Here is a 21,011-nt window from a genome sequence, read left to right on the forward strand (position 1 = left end):
GGTCCCCCTGTATCTGTCGCCCCCACCGACTGGGACGGAAGGTCTCTGGAATCAGGCCCACACACCCCCCTCCCCTTTCTGGGGGAACTGGCTGGTGGGAGGGGCTGTCCCTGTGGACCCCAGAGTCTGTCAGGGGCCAGTTCGACTGAGTGGGTGTGAACGTCCAGCGCCAGGGAATGTATCTGACGCAGCAGCCAGACTGTGAGGTGAGTGAGTGAGTTGGAGCTGAGAGTCATTCTCCCAGTGAGTCCCTTCCCTTCAGCCCAGTCACAATGAGGGGGCTTCACCCATTAAAATACAACATTGAAAAACAAGCCACAGGCTGAAGCGACTGAGTTCAGCTGCATCCCACAGTCAGTGCAAATCAAAGATCAGTGCAAATCAAAGCTTAAATCAGCAGGAGCAAACATTTAGAATCAAGGTTCCCTCACCCCTTTACAAGATAGAGAACTGTTTACGTGACAGAAACACCCCCCCCCCCACCTCCTACCCCGCCCCCTTCCCCAGTTCCTCATTAACTCCTGTTGCCAACTTGTTGTCTGAACTCCCAGGAATATCTGCGGGACACGAGAGTCCACTGTGGAGGAGAAATAAAGGAGATGGTTACAGGGTGAGGCCACGGGTTAGAGACAGAGAAAACCCAACAGAGCCTCCCAGAGACAACAAACTCCAGCAGACATCAGCCTGCACTCCCCCAAACCCCCACCAAACTCCATCAGACATCACCCTGCACTCCCCCCAACTCCCACCAAACTCCAGCAGACATCACCCCGCACTCCCCCAAACCCCCACCAAACTCCATCACACATCACCCCGCACTCCCCCCAACTCCCACCAAACTCCAGCAGACATCACCCCGCACTCCCCCAACCCCCACCAAACTCCATCAGACATCACCCTGCACTCCCCCCAACCCCCACCAAACTCCATCACACATCACCCTGCACTCCCCCCAACTCCCACCAAACTCCAGCAGACATCACCCCGCACTCCCCCCAACTCCCACCAAACTCCATCAGACATCACCCCGCACTCCCCCCAACTCCCACCAAATCCAGCAGACATCACCCCGCACTCCCTGAATTCCATCTCACCCAGTCTCCCTGAATTCCATCTCAGTCAGTCTCCCACAGGGCACCTTGTCAAAAGCTTCACTAAAATCCATATAAACCCTATCAACTGAGCTTCACTCATCCACACACGTGATCCCAGTCTAACACATTTATTCAGCATGACCACCCCCTGACAAAGCCAGGTTGACTATTCCTATTTAATGAGGTAAAAACAATGACTGCAGATGCTGGAAACCAGATTCTGGATTAGTGGTGCTGGAAGAGCACAGCAGTTCAGGCAGCATCCAAGTAGCTTCGAAATCGACGTTTTGGGCAAAAGCCCTTAACCCATTGGGTGAATGAATACCCAGTTGGAATACCCTTTCCAACTGGGTATTCATTCACCCCTTCAGAATTGTCTCCAACCTATCCTACCACTGACGTGAGACCCCCCAGGCCTATCCCATCACAGCCCTCCCCCAACACCAGCCCAGCCCTAGTACAGCCCTCCCCCCAACACCAGCTCAATACCAACACAGCTCACCCACACCCCCAACCCAATCCCAGCTCAGCCCTCCCCCTAGTCCCAGCCCAATACCAGCACGGCTCATCCCCAACATTGGCCCGATTCCAGCACAGCCCTCCCCCCAACACCAGCCCAATCCCAGCACGGCTCTCCACCCAACACCAGCCCAGCCCCAGCACGGCCCTCCACCAACACCAGCCCAGCACCAGCACGGCCGTCCCACACCAGCCCAATCCAGACATAGCCCTCCCCCAACACCAACCCAATCCCAGCACAGCCCTCCCCCAACACCAGCCCAATCCCAGAATGGCCCTCCCCCAACACCAGCCCAGCCCCAGCGCGGCTGTCTCCCCAACACCAGCCCAATCCCAGCACAGTCCTCCCCCAATCCCAGCAGCCCAATCCCAGCACAGTCCTCCCCCCAACACCAGCCCAGTCCCAACACGGCCGTCCCCCAAGACGAGGCCGGTCCCAGCATGGGCCTCCCCCAAAACCACGCCAGCACGGCCCTCCCCCAACACCAGTCCAGCCCCAGTGCGGCCCTCTCCCCAACATCAGCCCAATCCCTGCACAGCCCTCCCCTAACACCAGCTCTCCTCCCAACACCAGCCCAATCCCAGCACAGCCCTTCCTCAACACCAGCCCAATCCCAGCACAGCCCTTCCTCAACACCAGCCCAATACCAGCACAGCCCTCCCCCAACACCAACCTAATCCCAGCACAGCCAAGCCCCAACACCAGCCCAATCCCAGCACAGCCCTCCTCCCAACACCAGCCCAATCCCAGCACGGCCCTCCCCAACACCAGCCCAATCCCAGCATGGCCCTCCCACACCAGCCCAATCCTAGCACAGCCCTCCCTCAATACCAGCCCAGGCCAGCACGGCCCTCCCCCAACACCAGCCCAGCACCAGCACGGCCTTCCCACACCAGCCCAACCCCAGCACTGCCCTCCCCCAACACCAGCCCAGCCCCAGCACGGCCCTCCCCCAATACCAGCCCAGCACCAGCACAGCCTTCCCACACCAGCCCAATCCCAGCACTGCCCTCCCCCAACACCAGCCCAGCACCAGCACGGCCCTCCCACACCAGTCCAAACCCTCCCCCCACACCAGTCCAATCCTAGCACGGCCCTCCCTCAACACAGACCAGCCCCAGCACGGCCCTCCCTCAACACCAGCCCAATCCCAACACAGCCCTGCCCCAACACCAGCCCAATCCCAACACAGCCCTGCCCTAACACCAGCCTAATCACAGCACAGCCCTCCTGCTAACACCAGCCCGATTCCAGCAGAACCCTCCCCTTAACACCAGCCCAATCCCAGCACAGCCCTCCCCCCAACACCAGCCCAATACCAGCAGAGCCCTCCCCCTAATACCAGCCCAATCCCAGCAGAAATCTCCCTCTAACTCCAGCCCAATCCCAGCAGATCCCTCCCTCTCCACATCCCAGTCAGACTGGCTCCTGGGGATGCCAACAGGAAACCCCAGGGACGTTAAGGAGAGTGACCAATGGGAGGCCACATCCTGGGTGAGATGCTACAAGGTCTGCTTCCCCACCAGACACACCCAGCTCTCCACCACAACCCACAATGTCCCCAGGGTCAGCACCTCCAGGAGGGCAGTCTCGAAGCTCAGTGGGGAATTGTGGGAATTGCTCTTTGACCCACCAGTCAGTGAGTGAGAGGAGCAGACCCTGGGCACAGTATCCACACACAGTGTAAACCCCCCTCCCCTCCCAGGGTAAACACACCAGCAGTATCTACTCCCAGAAAGATTCCTACCTCTCAGTAGTGGCAGAGGAGCTTGAGGAAGATTCCCTTTGATAAGAAGCTGTTAACGCAAAGAAACACGTTTTAAAATATTGTTTACCATCAGGAGACAGAGACAGTAACACCTGGGGAGGGTTGTGGGGGAGGACATAGACTGGTACACACAGGGAGGGGGAGGGGGTGGGGGAGGACACAGGCAGGTACACACGGGGAGGGGGAGGGGGTGGGGGAGGACACAGGCAGGTACACACGGGGAGGGGGAGGGGGTGGGGGAGGACACAGGCAGGTACACACGGGGAGGGGGAGGGGGTGGGGGAGGACACAGGCAGGTACACACGGGGAGGGGGTGGGGGTGGGGGAGGACACAGGCAGGTACACACGGGGAGGGGGAGGGGGTGGGGGAGGACACAGGCAGGTACACACGGGGAGGGGGTGGGGGTGGGGTTGGGGGTGACGCAGACAGATACACACGGGGAGGGGGTGGGGGTGGGGTTGGGGGTGACGCAGACAGATACACACGGGGAGGGGGTGGGGGTGGGGGTGACTCAGACAGGTACACACGGGGAGGGGGTGGGTGTGGGGGAGGTCCCTGACAGGTACACACGGGGAGGGGGTGGGTGTGGGGGGAGGAACACAGGTACACACGGGGAGGGGGAGGGGGTGGGGGAGGACACAGGCAGGTACACACGGGGAGGGGGTGGGTGTGGGGGTGGGGGTGACGCAGACAGATACACACGGGGAGGGGGTGGGTGTGGGGGGAGGAACACAGGTACACACGGGGAGGGGGAGGGGGTGGGGGAGGACACAGGCAGGTACACACGGGGAGGGGGTGGGTGTGGGGGTGGGGGTGACGCAGACAGATACACACGGGGAGGGGGTGGGTGTGGGGGTGGGGGTGACGCAGACAGATACACACGGGGAGGGGGTGGGTGTGGGGGTGACGCAGACAGATACACACGGGGAGGGGGTGGGTGTGGGGGGAGGAACACAGGTACACACGGGGAGGGGCTGGGGGTGGGGGGAGGAACACAGGTACACACGGGGAGGGGCTGGGGGTGACATAGACAGGAACACACAAGGAGGGGGTGGGGGAACACAGACAGGTACACAGGGGGAGGGCACAGACAGTACACACGGGGAAGGGGTGGGGGTGGGGGGCACAGACAGGTACACACACGGAGGGGGTGGGTGTCGGAGGCACACAGACAGGTACACATGGGGAGGGGGTGTGGGGGACACAAAATGGTACACACGGGGAGGGGGTGGGGTGACACAGACAGTTACACACGGGGAGGGGGAGGGGCTGAGGGTGGGGGTGACACAGACAGATACACACGGGGAGGGGGTGGGGGATGACACAGACAGGTACACTCGGTGAAGGGGTGGAGGGACACAGACATGTACACACGGGGAGGGGGAGGGGGTGGGGGTGAGGGTGACACAGACAGGTACACACGGGGAGAGGGTGGGTGGGACACAGGTACACACATGGAGGGGCTGAGGGTGGGGGTGACACAGACAGATACACACGGGGAGGGGGTGGGGGATGACACAGACAGGTACACTCGGGGAGAGGGAATGGGAGTGACACAGACAGGTACACATGGGGAGGGGGAGGGGGTGACACCGGCAGGTACACACGGGACAGGGATGGGTGGGGGGCAGGACACAGACAGGTACACACGGGGAGGGGGTGGGGGTCACAGACAGGTAGACATGCGGAGGGGGTGGAGGTGGGGGAGGACACAGACAGGGACACATGGGGAGGGGGTGGAGGGACACAGACTGGTACACACGGGGAGGGGGTGGGAGTGGGGGGGGACACAGACAGATACACACGGGGAGGGGGTGGGTGTTGGGGTGACACAGACAGGTACACACGGGGAGGGGGTGGGAGTGGGGGGGACACAGACAGATACACACAGGGAGGGGCTGGGTGTGGGGGTGACACAGACAGGTACACACGGGGAGGGGGTGGGAGTTGGGGGGACACAGACAGGTATACACGGGGAGGGGGTGGGTGTTGGGGTGACACAGACAGGTACACACGGGGAGGGGGTGGGAGTGGGGGGGACACAGACAGATACACACAGGGAGGGGCTGGGTGTGGGGGTGACACAGACAGGTACACATGGGGAGGGGGTGGGAGTTGGGGGGACACAGACAGGTATACACGGGGAGGGGGTGGGTGTTGGGGTGACACAGACAGGTACACACGGGGAGGGGGTGGGAGTGGGGGGGACACAGACAGATACACACAGGGAGGGGCTGGGTGTGGGGGTGACACAGACAGGTACACATGGGGAGGGGTGGGAGTTGGGGCGACACAGACAGGTACACACGGGGAGGGGGTGGGAGTTGGGGGGACACAGACAGGTATACACGGGGAGGGGGTGGATAGGTAGACAGGTACACACAGGGAGGGGTTGGGTTGGGGGTGACACAGACAGATAGACATGGGGAGGGGGTGGGGGTGACACAGACAGGTTCACACGGAGAGGGGATGGGAGCGATACAGACAGGTTAAACGGGGAGAGGGTAGGGGTTGGGGTGACACAGACAGGTACACATGGGGAGGGGGTGGGGGGTGACTTGGACAGGTACACATGGGGAGGGGTTGGGTTGGGGGTGACACAGACAGATAGACACGGGGAGGGGGTGCGGGTGACACAGACAGGTACACACCGGGTGAGGGTGGGTGTGGGGGGACACAGACAGGTACACACGGGGAAAGGGTGGGGGTGGGGGTTGGGGTGGACACAGGTACCCACGGGGAGGGGATGGAGGGACATAGACATGTACACACAGGGAGGGGTGGGGGAGACACAGACAAGTACACACGGGGTGGGGATGGGGTGACACAGACAGGTACACATGGGGGAGGGGGTGTGGGTGGAGGGGACACAGACAGGTACACAAAGGGAGGGGGTGGGGGTGGGGGTGACACTGACAGGTACACATGGGGAGGGGGTGGGAGTGGGGGGGCACAGGCAGGTACACACTGGGGGGGTTGGTGTGGGAGGGACACAGACAGATATACATGGGGAGGGGAGGGGGTGACACAGACAAATACACACGGGGAGGGGGTGGGGAGGACACAGACAGGTATACATGGGGAGGGGAGGGGGTGACACAGACAAATACACACGGGGAGGGGGTGGGTGTGGGTGTGTCACACACAGGTACACACGGGGAGTGAGTGTGGGGACACAGACAGGTACACACGGAGAGTGGGTGGGGGGGGACACAGACAGGTACACATGGGGAGGGGGTGGGTGTGGGGGGGACACAGATAGGTACACATGTGGAGGGGTGGGGGAGACACAGACAAGTACACACGGGGAGAGGGTGGGGGTGACAGAGACAGATACACATGTGGAGGGGATGGGTGAACATTGACAGGTACACATGGGGAGGGGTTGGGGGAACACAGACAGGTACACACGGGGCCCGGGTGGGGGTGGGGGATGACACAGACAGGTACACACGGGGCCCGGGTGGGGGTGGGGGATGATACAGACAGGTACACACGGGGAGGGGGGAGGGGGACACAGACAAGTACACACGGGGATGGGATGGGAGTGACACAGACAGGTACACACAGGGTGGGTGAGGGGGGTCAGAGACAGGCACACATAGGGAGGGGATGGGGGAACATAGACAGGTACACACGGGGTGGGGATGGGGCGGACACAGACAGGTACACACGGGGTGGGGATGGGGCGGACACAGACAGGTACACATAGGGAGGGGTTGGGGGGGACACAGACAGGTACACACGGGGCGGGGTTGGGGCGACACAGACAGGTATACACGGGGAGGGTGTGGGGGTGAACACAGACAGGTACACATGTGGAAGGGGTGGGGGGACACAGACAAGTACACACGGGGTGGAGGTGAGGGGGGGACACAGACAGGTACACAATGGGAGGAGATGGGGGAACACAGACAGGTACATACAGGGAGGGGATGGGGGGAACACAGACAGGTACATACAGGGAGGGGATGGGGGGACACAGACAGGTACACACGGGGAGGGGGTGAGGGGTGGAGGGGACACAGACAGGTACACACGGGGGGGGTGGGGGTGGAGGGGACAGAGACAGGTACATACGTGGAGGGTGTGGGGGGACACAGACAGGAAACACGTGGAGGAGTTGGGGGGTCACAGGTATACACGGGAAGGGTGTGGGGTTGGGGGTGACCCAGACAGCTACACATGGGTTGGGGGTGGGGCTGGGGGTGACACAGACAGGTACACACGGAGAGGGGTGAGGGTGGTGGGGATGCAGACAGGTACACATGGGGAGAGGGTGGGGGTTGAGGGGAGACAGACAGGTCCACAAGGGGAGGGAGTGGGTGTGGGGTTGACTCAGACAGGTAAACATGGGGAGGGGGTGGGGGGTTCACAGACAGGTACACACGGTGAGGGAGTGAGGGTGGGGGTGACACAGAAAGGTACACACGGGGAGGGGATGGGGGGGACACAGACAGGTACACACGGGGAGGGGGTGGGGGGTCACTGACAGATACACATGGGGAGGGGGTGGGGGGCACAGAGAGGTACACACGGGTTGCGGGTGGGGGTGACACAAGCATGTACACACGGGGAGGGGGTGAGTGTGGGGATGACACTGACAGGTACAGACGGGGTGGGTGTTGGGCCCGGGGGAGCATCAGACAGGTGCAGACAGGGTTGGGGTGGGTGTGGGGGGTTACACAGACAGGTACACACGGGGAGGTGGGGGTGTGGGGTGACACAGACAGGTACAGACGGGAGAGGGCAGGTGTGGGGGGACACAGACTGATATACATTGACATGGACTCTGCAAGAAAAGGGGGGTGGGTTGATGCAGCCTGAAATATTCATGAAGCCAACAAGTGACGTCAGTCAGAAATGAACACTGTCTAATGCAGTGCTCAGTACACACAGACATACACACTCAGATACAGATGCATGGACACACACAGCGATACAGTCACGGACAGACACACACACACACAGACAGACACAGACGCACAGACACACACAGTGATACAGTCACAGACAGACACTCACACAGACACACACACGTGCACACACACAGACAAACGCACACAGACACGCAGACACACACAGACACACACACAGACACGCACACAGACGCGCACACAGACGCGCACACAGACGCGCACACAGACGCGCACACAGACGCGCACACTGACACAGACACGCACAGAATGAACAATGTTGCCTGCTGCATGATTCAGAGGAGAGACAGTGATTGGGGTAAACTTACTCTTCACTCGTTTGTAGTCTGCCTTCTGGCCTGCTGGAAAAACCAAGGAAAGCTCAGTGAGTGACCACACCCCCACAGTCAGGGTGAGAGATCTGGGAGGGAGAGACTGTCACCTCCCATATCCCCCGGGAGCAGCTCCCACAGAGAGCTCAGCACCGAGGGGGAAGAGGGGACCAGATCGCAACACTGCCCCCCCCAACCCTCTCCACCACCACTCCCACCTAACCCCCACCCCCACCTCTCCACCACCACCCCCACCCAAACCCACCCCTGCCCCCAACCCCCTCCACCACCGCTCCCACCTAACCCCCACCCCCACCTCTCCACCACTGCCCCCTACCCCCTCCACCACTGCCCCCACTCAACCCCCACCCCTGCCCCCAACCCCCTCCACCACCGCTCCCACCTAACTCCCACCCCCACCTCTCCACCACTGCCCCCTACCCCCTCCACCACTGCCCCCACTCAACCCCCACCCCTGCCCCCTACCCCCTCCACCACCGCTTCCACCCAACCCCCACGCCTGCTCCCTTCCCCCTCCACCACCGCCCCCAGCCCTGCCCTGAACCCCCTCCACCACTGCTCCCACCCAACCCCCACCCCTGCCCCCATCCACCTCCACCACCGCCCCCACCCCTGCCCTGAACTCCCTCCACCTCCGCTCCCACCCAAACCCCACCCCCACCTCGCCACCATCACCACCCCCACCTAACCACCACCCCAGCCCCCTAACCCCTCCACCACCCCTCCCACCCAACCCCCAACCCTGCTCCCCAACCCCTACCCCTCCCCTTGGGCCTGTCCAATATCCCATCAGATTGGGACTGATCTACAACCCCTCCTTCCTGCAGGCTGATACCCTTCTCCATTTCTTCATTCCACCCCTCAAGTATCCACCTCTCAACTTCACCTCTCAACTATTCTCTCTCACGACTCTATTAATCAATCACCATGGCTACGCTGCCCTCACCAGCATTTTGCTGGTGCCCTCATTATTGAGTCGATGTAACTCAGGGTCTAGTTGATCAAGCAGCCCTGCCTGTCTCCTATCCTCCACAGTAATGAGTGTATCTGTCCTATTTATTCCCCACACTCCCCGAGTCTGTGTGAACAAAGCTCCACAGTCTCCAATCTGTCCTGCTCTAACACTACACTGTCACATCTTCAAATTCTCCTGTTACTAGAAGTTCCCAAGTATCACACTCCCTGCTCTCCTCCCACTGGATGCGAGGATATGAGCCTCTGGGAGGTAGGACAAAGTGGATAAAGGATAAAGGAGATTCAAAAAATGGCTTCTGCATTGCTAAATTAGATTGCACTGAACGAGACAGAAATAAGAAACCACAGACTGATGTCATTCCAATAAAAAAACAGAAATTACGACTAATTCTAAAGTGCAGTTCGAGACAAAATGGTTCCCTGCGCCTACGTGGCTATCTGCAGCTAGTCTCTAAAGGTACACATAAAAAAAGGGAACAACCCTTTGCAAACTGCGAGTCCTCCTAGAGGAAATATTAAACCACATTTTGCAAGCTGCGCATCTTTGTCAAGGTGACATAAACCATTATGACTTCATCAATATCATTGGTTCAACCAACCAGCCATGAAGTGATGCCATGTAGTGATTGGTTGTGACGATGTGAACATGCTCCATGTCTGATGATGAATAATGTAGATAAACCTTCTGCAGACTCTGTAAGGTCGCTGGATTCTTTTGATTGCCAAGAAGTTTTCATACTTCTTGTAGAATCAGAATCTGCCAACCCAGCGCTGTAACACACAATAAACGATTGTTGGCTTGTTGGACAAAGAGACATTCACAGGTGTGTTAACTGACCGATCGCGGAACTGGGTGACCCACAGATCATCGTTTGGTGCCGTGACTCAACTCACTTCAGACAGACTATTGGCAGCAGTGTAAGTGCCTTGAGTCCTTCTCGATTAGGTGTTGAGGAATGGGCCACTCAGACGTGAGTATTTCCTCCTCTGTTTGGTTTTCCTCTCTCTTGTTTCGGGTTGGGCTCGACTCCTCGCTGATTTTGGTCCTGATCCAACCCGACAAAGTATCGGTCACAGAAATTTACATTTTAAGAAGTTTTGACATTGAATACTGGTTTTAGAGTTGGACGTCAATTGGAGACTTCGTGGAGGGGAATGTTGAAGAAAAAAGGCCTGAAAGATTTAAAGTTTTGAATTATACGTGGCATTTAAATTGAGACACAAAAAGGTGGTTCGGCTTCCAAAACAGAAGTCCAACGGGACACCGGTCCGTGGTTCAGATTCTGAAATGGAATACTGATGGGACGCTGACTCTATGATAAACAGATTTGATCTTATTGTGTGGTGAGAGTACATAGAACATAGAACAATACAGCGCAAAACAGGCCCTTTGGCCCTCGATGTTGCGCCAACCTGTGAACTAATCTAAGCCCATGCCCCTACACGATCCCATCATCATCCATGTGCTTATCCAAGGATTGTTTAAATCTCCCTAATGTGGCGGGGTTAACTACATTGGCAGGCAGGGCATTCCATGCCCTTACCACTCTCTGAGTAAAGAACCTGCCTCTAACATCTGTCTTAAATCTATCACCCCGCAATTTGTAGTTACACCCCTTCGTACAAGCTGATGCCAAGAAATATCACAATATATGGTAATGATACGGTAAACAGAGATTATACAAAAGGTGGTTTAGATTCCAAAATGGAATACTGACGGGACACTGACCCTGTGGATTAGTTGGTCATGAAAGAAATTACTGAGAAGTTGTGTTTTTTGTTCATTAAAGGCAGATTACCGAGGGAAAATTTTGTTCGGACTGAATAACTTGACTAACAGAAATATAAGGTAACATTTGTAGGTCCCAAGGATATACACACGTAGGTTAAAGAAAACATAAATCAATATAAATTCGGAAAGAAAATCTTGTGCTTGGATAATAGACCGATTGCAGAACCAAGTGACCTACAGATCATCAGATGCGGACATTGACACCTCTCCACCCACAGGGCCAGCCCATTCCTACTCAACTGACCCTCTTCATTCTCTAACACAATTCCTCAGTCTCTCCCCGCACTTTGGCACCCAAGGTCCCTTCCCACAGCATGTACCTCCCCATTCTCACCCAGTCTCCCTTCCCACAGCATGTACCTCCCCATTCTCACCCAGACTCCCTTCCCACAGCATGTACCTCCCCATTCTCACCCAGACTCCCTTCCCACAGCATGTACCTCCCCATTCTCACCCAGACTCCCTTCCCACAGCATGTACCACCCCATTCTCACCCAGACTCCCTTCCCACAGCATGTACCTCCCCATTCTCACCCAGACTCCCTTCCCACAGCATGTACCTCCCCATTCTCACCCAGACTCCCTTCCCACAGCATGTACCTCCCCATTCTCACCCAGACTCCCTTCCCACAGCATGTACCTCCCCATTCTCACCCAGACTCCCTTCCTACAACACGTACCTGCCCATTCTCACCCAGACTCCCTTCCCACAGCATGTACCTGCCCATTCTCACCCAGACTCCCTTCCCACAGCATGTACCTCCCCATTCTCACCCAGACTCCCTTCCCACAGCATGTACCTCCCCATTCTCACCCAGACTCCCTTCCCACAGCATGTACCTCCCCATTCTCACCCAGACTCCCTTCCCACAGCATGTACCTCCCCATTCTCACCCAGACTCCCTTCCCACAGCATGTACCTCCCCATTCTCACCCAGACTCCCTTCCCACAGCATGTACCTCTCCATTCTCACCCAGACTCCCTTCCCACAGCATGTACCTCCCCATTCTCACCCAGACTCCCTTCCCACAGCATGTACCTCCCCATTCTCACCCAGACTCCCTTCCCACAGCATGTACCTCCCCATTCTCACCCAGACTCCCTTCCCACAGCATGTACCTCCCCATTCTCACCCAGACTCCCTTCCCACAGCATGTACCTCCCCATTCTCACCCAGACTCCCTTCCCACAGCATGTACCTGCCCATTCTCACCCAGACTCCTACCTTTCTTCTTGTACCAGACAGCCCCAGCGATGGCAGCAACAATCACCAGGACAGCAACGACAATACCCATTTTAACCGGGAACTTGGAGCTGCTCTTTGGTTCTGGAAGAGAATTATCCAACAAGAGACAGTCACACATCAGCAATCCAACAGAGCATACACTGGACAGGGACACACTCGCAGCCCCCTGGCTGCTGAGACACAGACAGATTGTTAACTTGGCCAAACACCAAGGGATGCTGGGTACATAGACCAAGAACAAACTTAAAATCCCAAAGCCACACACCAGGCACAGTGCAGACACAGCAACCAAGTGCTAATGACATCAGCGTAATGTAAAAGGCAAACGTTTTCCTGGACAGACATGTCCCAAACAATTTAAGCCCCAAACAGAAGGCCCAGACAGAAAGGTACAGAGTCCAGTTACACAAAGACACCAGCAGTAACAAGCCATCCAAGTGGCTGACAAGGTTTCAAACTATTAAGGGGGTCTCTCTGATTGACCAGAATTATAGAACATTCCAGAAAACTATTGAAAAGGTATAAAACCAGGGTTCACCTCCAGTCTCCTCTCTCTTAAATCATCTGAGGCCTTCGGATAGACCATCATAGCAAGAGGCAGGGACTCAGTAACCATCCAGAGAGTGAGAGAGTGTGTGTAAGAGAGAGAGTGAGAGAGTGTGTGTGAGAGAGAGTGAGAGAGAGTGAGAGAGAGAGTGTGAGAGAGAGACAGAAGAAAGCAGCTCCACAGACCCAGAGACAGAACGACAGCCACTGTGTAAATCTACAAGAGACTCGAGAAGAGTTGTAAGGCTTAAGGGGCCTAAAGGATGAGAGAGGATATTTAGTATTGAAGGTTATTGTAACTTGTTTCCGAATCAAGTTGGGACTGTTCTGCACTGGTACCTGCTTGTGTTCCTAAGTTGGAAACCTGGACAAATTCATTCATAACATTCTGGTCAGAAGTGTCTAATAAGGAACGAGACAACAGTTGGTGTCCCTGGAATAAGAAGTGACCAACAGGTCCTCTGACGTCGAACCCACCAGCCTGGTATGCTCAGAATTCAGTCAAAATCAGAGTGGGGCTGGAAAAGCACAGCAGGTCAAGTAGCATCTGAGGATCAGGAAAATCGATGTTTCGGGCAAAATGGATATCATTTCAGCACTGATCCCCCTCCTGGGGAGAGAGACTGGATCCCCACCCTGTGCTCAGCCCCGATCCCCCTCCTGGGGAGAGGGGGACTGGATCCCCACCCTGTGCTCAGCCCCGATCCCCCTCCTGGGGAGAGGGGGACTGGATCCCCACCCTGTGCTCAGCACTGACCCCCCTCCTGGGGAGAGGGAGTGGATCCCCACCCTGTGCTCAGCACTGACCCCCCTCCTGGGGAGAGAGGGACTGGATCCCCACCCTGTGCTCAGCACTGACCCCCCTCCTGGGGAGAGGGAGTGGATCCCCACCCTTTCCCCAGCACTGACCCCCCCTCCTGGGGAGAGAGGGACTGGATCCCCACCCTGTGCTCAGCACTGACCCCCCTCCTGGGGAGAGGGGGACTGGATCCCCACCCTTTCCCCAGCACTGACCCCCCTCCTGGGGAGAGAGGGAGTGGACCCTGACACACTGAGGAAGATCCTTACCATAAAACACGACCAGCTTCTGCCCCAATCCGCTGTGTTCCACCTCGCAGGAATACTTGGCCTGGGAATTTGGGTCAAACTCCATCCGTTTGCGGATCTGGTAGGATCCATCGTGATTGGGTCGGATTCCAGTCGATTGTAATTCATCAATCTTCACTCCATCCCGGAACAGATTCACCTCAATGGCCTGAGGGTAGAAGCCAGTGGCGAAACAGGAGAGATCTTTATTATCCCTCACAGGGGTCAGTGTTACAGAGGGTTTAACTGGGGGAGAGAGAGACAGTGGTTAGACAGGGACACAGAGACTCTCAACCCCTCACCCCCCCACTCACCATCCCTCCTCACCCACCCCATCCTTTCCTCCTCCCCCTCGACCTCTCTCTCTATCCGATTACCTGGTTTCAGTTCTTTCTCTCCATACTGAAGGTATTTTTTCAGCCACTCAATACACTCCTGCTCCAGGTAACCTTTCTTCTGTTTGTTTAATCCTCTGTCCTTGTCCCATTTATTTTTGGTGCTCTCCCCCCAGCTTACCGGGGTCACCCACACCATCCTGTCCTTGTCGAAGCTGATGAAATCTCGTCCATCCCAGCCATGCTGATGAAACCCGCTGATGGGGACATTATCTTGGAGCTCACAGCCATATACCAGCTGGTAGGTGTGCATCCCTGTGGATCACAGAGAGAGAGAGAGAGAGACAATCACAGGCGTGATTCACACATAGAGAGCCAATCACAGGGAGGGATCACCCACAGAGCGAGCCAATCACAGGGAGGGATCACCCACAGAGCGAGCCAATCACAGGGAGGGATCTCACACACAGCCAATCACCGGGAGGTATCTCACACAGACAGGGACCGCCAATCACACAGAGGGATCACACGTTGAGAACCAATCACATGGAGGGATCACGCAGACAGTCAATCACAGGGAGGGATCTCACACACAGAGCCAATCACAGGGAGGGATCTCACACAGAGAACCAATCACAGGGAAGGATCAGACACACAGAGTCAATCACAGGGAGGGATCTCACACACAGAGCCAATCACAGGGAGGGATCTCACACAGAGAACCAATCACAGGGAAGGATCACACACACAGTGCCAATCACAGGGAAGGATCTCACACGGAGAACCAATCACAACGAAGGATCACACACACAGGGACCGCCAATCACATGATATTTTAACAGTCGAGTGTCTCATTAATACCTGAAATAAGCCATAGAAAAACACTCAGCATCTTCCTTTTTCTGAAGACACTATGATACAGAATGTAATATAAGCCCATTAAAGATGTCACAATCACAGAGCCAATCACAGGGAGGGATCACATACAGAGAGCCAATCACAACCCACCCCTCCCCAGGGGGTGATCCCTTGGTCACTTACCCCCACTCTGGTTGGTCCTCTCCATTAGCGTCTGGATAGCGACCTTTCCCGACGATTCCCAGCCCCGTAGTTTCTGTGTGTTCTGATCCCAGTAATCAGCTGCCACATTCTTCGTGATCCAGCGCTGCCGCGGGGTGTACTGCTGGATCTTACTGTCATAGTAAACAAACTGCTGATCATCCACATAACCCACATCAGTGTACTCAGGGAATTCCGACAAGGAACTGACGGCAGTGTGCAGGTATCGCAGGGAGTGAGTCACTGAAATAAAACACAGGCACAGGTCATCCTCTCCAGGCTCGGCCCGAGATTCAATACACCAATAAATACACCCCAAAATACAGAGATCCTTCAAAATAAACCCTAAAACACAGAGCCCCATGTAAATAAACCCTAAAACACAGGCCTCCCTATAAATAAACCCTAAAACACAGGCCTCCCTATAAATAAACCCTAAAACACAGGGCCCCCTGTAAATAAACCCTAAAACACAGGGCCCCTAGTAAATAATCCCTAAAACACAGAGCCTCCCCGTAAATAAACCCTGAAACACAGGGCCCCCTGTAAATAAACCCTAAAACACAGAACCCCCTGTAAATAAACCCTAAAACACAAAGCCCCCTGTAAATAGACCCTAAAACACAGAGTTTCCTGTAAATAAACCGTAAAACACAGAGCCCCCTGTAAATAGACCCTGATACTGAGCCCACAGACTCACTGTGTGAAGCAGGGACCCCAGCGATCAGTGGCCCAGTGTGAAGCCTGTGTACAGCCAAGGGTCAGACCATGTGGAGAGACCCCCCCGGTGCTGGTCAGCTGCAGAGATCCCTCAGAGACAGTCATGTTTGTATTATAACTTGCCTTCTTGTTTTTCTGACCTGTAGTTATAGTTTGTATCGCTGTAATGTACCTTTTATTTCTTCATTCTTTTTATTCCATAACTAAGGAACATCCCTCAACCCTTTGTCCCTAAGATAGTAGTCAGCTGGTGATATCATTGCAATGTAACGAATGTGTAGCTGAATAAACTGTACCTTGTACCTAAAATGGCGCTCTAAGTGGTAACCTATTAACTTTTCATTGAATTGAGAACATATGACAATAAAACTAATTCAATTCAATTCATTTATCACTGGAATATTCGTCTGGAGACTCTCATAAATGTTCTGGGGACACAGGTTCGAATCCCAACCCAGCAGATGGTGGAATGTGCATCTGTAGAATCTGGAATTAAGTGTGTATCAATGACCACAAATCCATTACTAGGAAAAGCCCATCAGGTTCACTAATGTCCTTTAGGGAAGGAAATCTACCTTCCTTACCTCCCCTACATGTGACTCCAGACCCACAGTAATGTGGTTTATTCTTCACTGCCGTGTGGGCAATGCAGGCCCAGTCAGAGATAACCACATTCTGTGAGTGAATATAATTATGTAATAAAAATCATACTTTAAAAATATTATTAGAAAAGTGAAATGTTCCCTGTGAAATTCAGACCCTTTCAAGTGAGTGAGGTATGTGGAACAGATTTCAAATTGTGAATAATTAGAAATCACTGAGTTGAGTTGAATTTGAAAATCTGGCTGCTCTCACAATGGTGCTGGTGGATTTGAAACGTTAACGTTTTGATCCTTGCTGTACGCACAGTGTAGTAAATCCCTCTTGTCAGGCCATAACTAGGATAAAGGCAAGTAAATGGGATGGTTATGAGCAACCAATTCAGCTGCAGACAGTGGGTGTGCCGGGGAACTGTTTGTAACATGTGCCTCGATAATGAAAAGGTTGGGAACCACTGTCCTGATGAAATAGTGTTATTTATCTCCAGGGACAGCAGACAACGGGATGGAGTTATATTCCATCTGTACAGACCCTGTTCAGACTACAGCTGGAGAATTACGTTCAGTTCTGCACAACTGCACCTCAGGGAGAAGGTGCTGGCCTGGGAGGGAGTGCAGCGTATAGTCGCCTGAATGTGCTTGGAAATTAAATGGTTAAATTCGGAGGGGAGATTATTTTAACTTGGCCTGTAATCCTTTCATTGAGAGGATTGGGGTGAATGAATGGGAGGGTTTAAAATATGAATGATACTATATTCCCAAAACTGAAGTGGACAACAGAGCATGTTATTCCAACTCAACTTTACCCCATCTCACCTCCACCTGCTACTGAAACCTTCATTCTGGAGACAACTATTCCGATGGCCTCCTGACTGGAATCTCACGTTTCACCCTCCAATTCACCCCAACTCCAGTTGAAATACAACCAACCCCAACACCCCCCAACTCCCCTATTCCCCCATCTCCCATCCCCTGCTCATTGACCTCCACTGGCTCCCAGTCAAGCAACAATGCCATTTTATATTTTTATCCTTATTTTCAAATCCCTTTGTGATCTTTCCCCTCCAGTCTCTATCATTTCTTGCAAACCCACAACCCTCTCACAGACTGCTTCAACAACTCTCACTCTTGCTGCACTTTCAGCTATCAAAGGCCCAATCTGGGGAATTTCTTCCCTAAACCTCTCCGTCTCTCCAGCTCACCTTCCACCTTTCAGACCCTTCAATCAACTCCTCTCATTGACCTTAGAATAGAATCCCCAATTGTGTGGAAACAGGCCTTTCGGCCCAACAAGTCTAAACCGACCCTCCAAAGAGTAACTCACTCACACACATTCCCCTACCCTGATCTAACCTACACATCCCTGAACACTATGGGCAATTTAGCATGACCAGTTCACCCAACCTGCACATCTTTGGACTGTGGGAGAAAACCTACGCAGACACGGGGAAAATGTGCAAAATCCACACAGACAGTTGCCCCAGGCTGGAATTGAACCCTAGACCCTAGCACTATAAGGCAGCAGTGCTAACCACTGAGCTACCCTGTCTGAACATCTCCTCCTGTGGCTCAATGTCTGACTATTTTATAACAATCCTGAGAGGAACTTTCAACACGGGTTTCAGATCCAGAGGAACTACTCCCTCTGCTGGGAGCAGACATAACCAGTGACATAATCTGAACATTAAACCTCGTGTGTTCAGGAGAGAAATCAGGAAACAGTTCCTCACACATTCTCCTCACAAAGCTGTAGATACTGGGGAATAATTGCAGTTTTTGGTACAGCAGGATATAGGCTTTTACAAAAACACACCGGCAGATTTTGGAAATCTGAATCCAAATTGAAAGTGCTGGAAATCCCTAGTAGCTTTGTTTGTCCGTGTAAAGAGAAAAGCAGTTGGTATTTCTGGGCAATGATCGATGATCAGCCTGTGACTGCTGTTCCCTCTCTATAATGTGGAGGAGCCGGTGTAAGACTGGGGTGGACACTTAAAATCACACAACACCAGGTTATAGTCCAACAGATTTATTTGGAAGCACTAGCTTTCGGAGCGCTGCTCCTTCATCAGGCAGTTGTGAAGCAGGGTCAGAAGACACAGAATTTATAGTAAAAGGTTACAGTGTCCTGCAGCTGAAATGACATATTGAACAAACCAGGAGATTGAGCAAAGCTGGGGAATGAGCGACAGACCAGCTCTGATTTAATTGGACATTGGTGGGACTGACTGGAGGGAACGAACCTTTGTTGACCCCTCTCTCCACCCTCAACACACTCATTCTCAGACCCTAACATCAACTCTCATTCTACTGTCTCATACCCTAAGCCCCTCACCCACACACCATCCCTCTCCCTCCAGCCTCATCACTCTGTCCATCAGTCACCTCCACAGTCTCCCAGTCTCTCTCACCAGCCCCCGATCCCAGTGTCAACTTGTCCCCAACCAGTTTATTGTCTATCTTTCCCCACCCCAGCACTAAGGCCCTTTCTGACCCCACTGACCTGGGGTTAATGCCCCAACATCCAGTCTGGCATTGAGACCCTCTCTGTGCCCATTACCCACCGACTGAGGATTAATGCCCAGTACACAGCCTGACACTGAGACCCTCTCTGTGCCCATTATCCACTGACCAAGTGTTAATGCTCCAATACCCAGACTGGCACTGAGACCCCCTCTATGCCCATTACCTACCTGCAGATGCCCCTCCACACAGGAGGACGAGAAGTATGAATCTCATCACCATTATCCTCCTTCTCCGAGGTTGAAGAACAGTCTGTAGTCACTGTTTTTGAAAGAGTTGATCTTGGAGCTGGACAAATGCTGCCATTCTCCTGCTCTGCCTCTGTCTGTCTGTGCTCCAACTCAGATCTCCACCCTAATCCAATACCAGCTCCGTCATGTGAAACAGACATGACGAAAACCAGGAAGTGCTGCTAAAAATGTATAAAATCTTGTTTTGTCTCTGGCTGGAGGATTGTGTTCTGTTCTAGGCCCTCCCATTTCAGGAGGGGGGGGGTGGGTGGGGCTGGTGGGGTGGGTAAAGGCCTTACAGAGAGTGTGGACAGTTATTTGGATGATACACTGGGTGATTTCTGATCAAACTCCAGCAAGGAGGGGTCACACTGAAGGAGCTTTACAGAGGATGGTGTCAGAACAGGAGAGTGTTAACAATGAGGGAGGATCTAGATTCAAACAGAGGAGACTAATGAAAGATTTATTGAGGGTTACAAAATCAGAATCGGACCCACACAGAGACGGAGGAAGGGCATTTCTACATATTGGAGTTGGCCACTCCACCCCTCAAATCCTGATGAAGGGCTTAAGCCCGAAATATCGACTCTCCTGCTGCTCAGATGCTGCCTGACCTGCTGTGCTTTCCCAGCACCACACTCTCGACAAGAACGTACTTCATCTTCAATGGACATATTCAAGGACTTCGGGAAGAGATTTCCAAACATTCACGGACCTCAGAGAGAATGTTTTGCCGTATTTTTGTTTTGAATGAGCAAGGCCTTACTTTGAAACAGTGACTCCCTATTTCTCGACTCTCCCACAAGAGAGCACACCCTTTCTATACCTACCCTGTCAAGAGACCTCAAAATCTTACATGTTTCAATCAAGTTGTCAGTTACTCTTTGAAACTGCATGTCTACGCTGTCCAACCTTATGTCATAAGGCAACTGGGGAACTTTCTAGGGACACTGGAAAAAGACTAGGCCATTCAGCCCCTCAAACCTGCATCCTGCCTTACTCCAACCCTGCATCCTGCCTTCCCCCAACCCTGCATCCTGCCTTACCCCAACCCTGCATCCTGCCTTTCTCCAACCCTGCATCCTGCCTTACCCCAACCCTGCATCCTGCCTTACCCCAACCCTGCATCCTGCCTTTCTCCAACCCTGCATCCTACCTTTCTCCAACCCTGCATCCTACCTTACCCCAACCCTGCATCCTGCCTTACTCCAACCCTGTGTGAGTCAAAGTACAGTTAATGGGTCGTGTTG

At 54.3% G+C, this 21,011-nt stretch overlaps 1 protein-coding gene across 1 annotated transcript; it reads right to left on the reverse strand.

Moving 5' to 3' along the window:
• Positions 1-479: 479 nt before the first annotated feature.
• On the reverse strand, positions 480-19,845 carry LOC140455521 (class I histocompatibility antigen, F10 alpha chain-like). Its single transcript, XM_072550466.1, has 8 exons — positions 19,702-19,845; positions 15,675-15,935; positions 14,676-14,948; positions 14,281-14,544; positions 12,646-12,747; positions 8,629-8,661; positions 3,362-3,410; positions 480-577 (listed from the first exon to the last, which is right to left on the reverse strand). Exons 1-8 carry the CDS (start codon positions 19,751-19,753, stop codon positions 487-489), a joined length of 1,125 nt encoding a protein of 374 aa, XP_072406567.1. The 5' UTR covers positions 19,754-19,845; the 3' UTR covers positions 480-486.
• Between the last annotated feature and the right edge of the window lie 1,166 nt (positions 19,846-21,011).

This window comes from Chiloscyllium punctatum, chromosome 30 (assembly GCF_047496795.1).
Source record: "Chiloscyllium punctatum isolate Juve2018m chromosome 30, sChiPun1.3, whole genome shotgun sequence".
Taxonomy (NCBI): domain Eukaryota; kingdom Metazoa; phylum Chordata; class Chondrichthyes; order Orectolobiformes; family Hemiscylliidae; genus Chiloscyllium; species Chiloscyllium punctatum.

Excerpts from the sequence above, each read along its gene's own strand:
- LOC140455521 (XM_072550466.1), bottom strand. The coding sequence starts at position 19,753 with ATGGTGATGAGATTCATACTTCTCGTCCTCCTGTGTGGAGGGGCATCT. Across the intron at positions 14,949-15,674 it reads GAGGACCAACCAGAGTGGGG|GGATGCACACCTACCAGCTG; the intron begins GTAAGTGACCAA and ends TGTGATCCACAG. Across the intron at positions 8,662-12,645 it reads TGTCTGGTACAAGAAGAAAG|CAGGCCAGAAGGCAGACTAC; the intron begins GTAGGAGTCTGG and ends TGGTTTTTCCAG.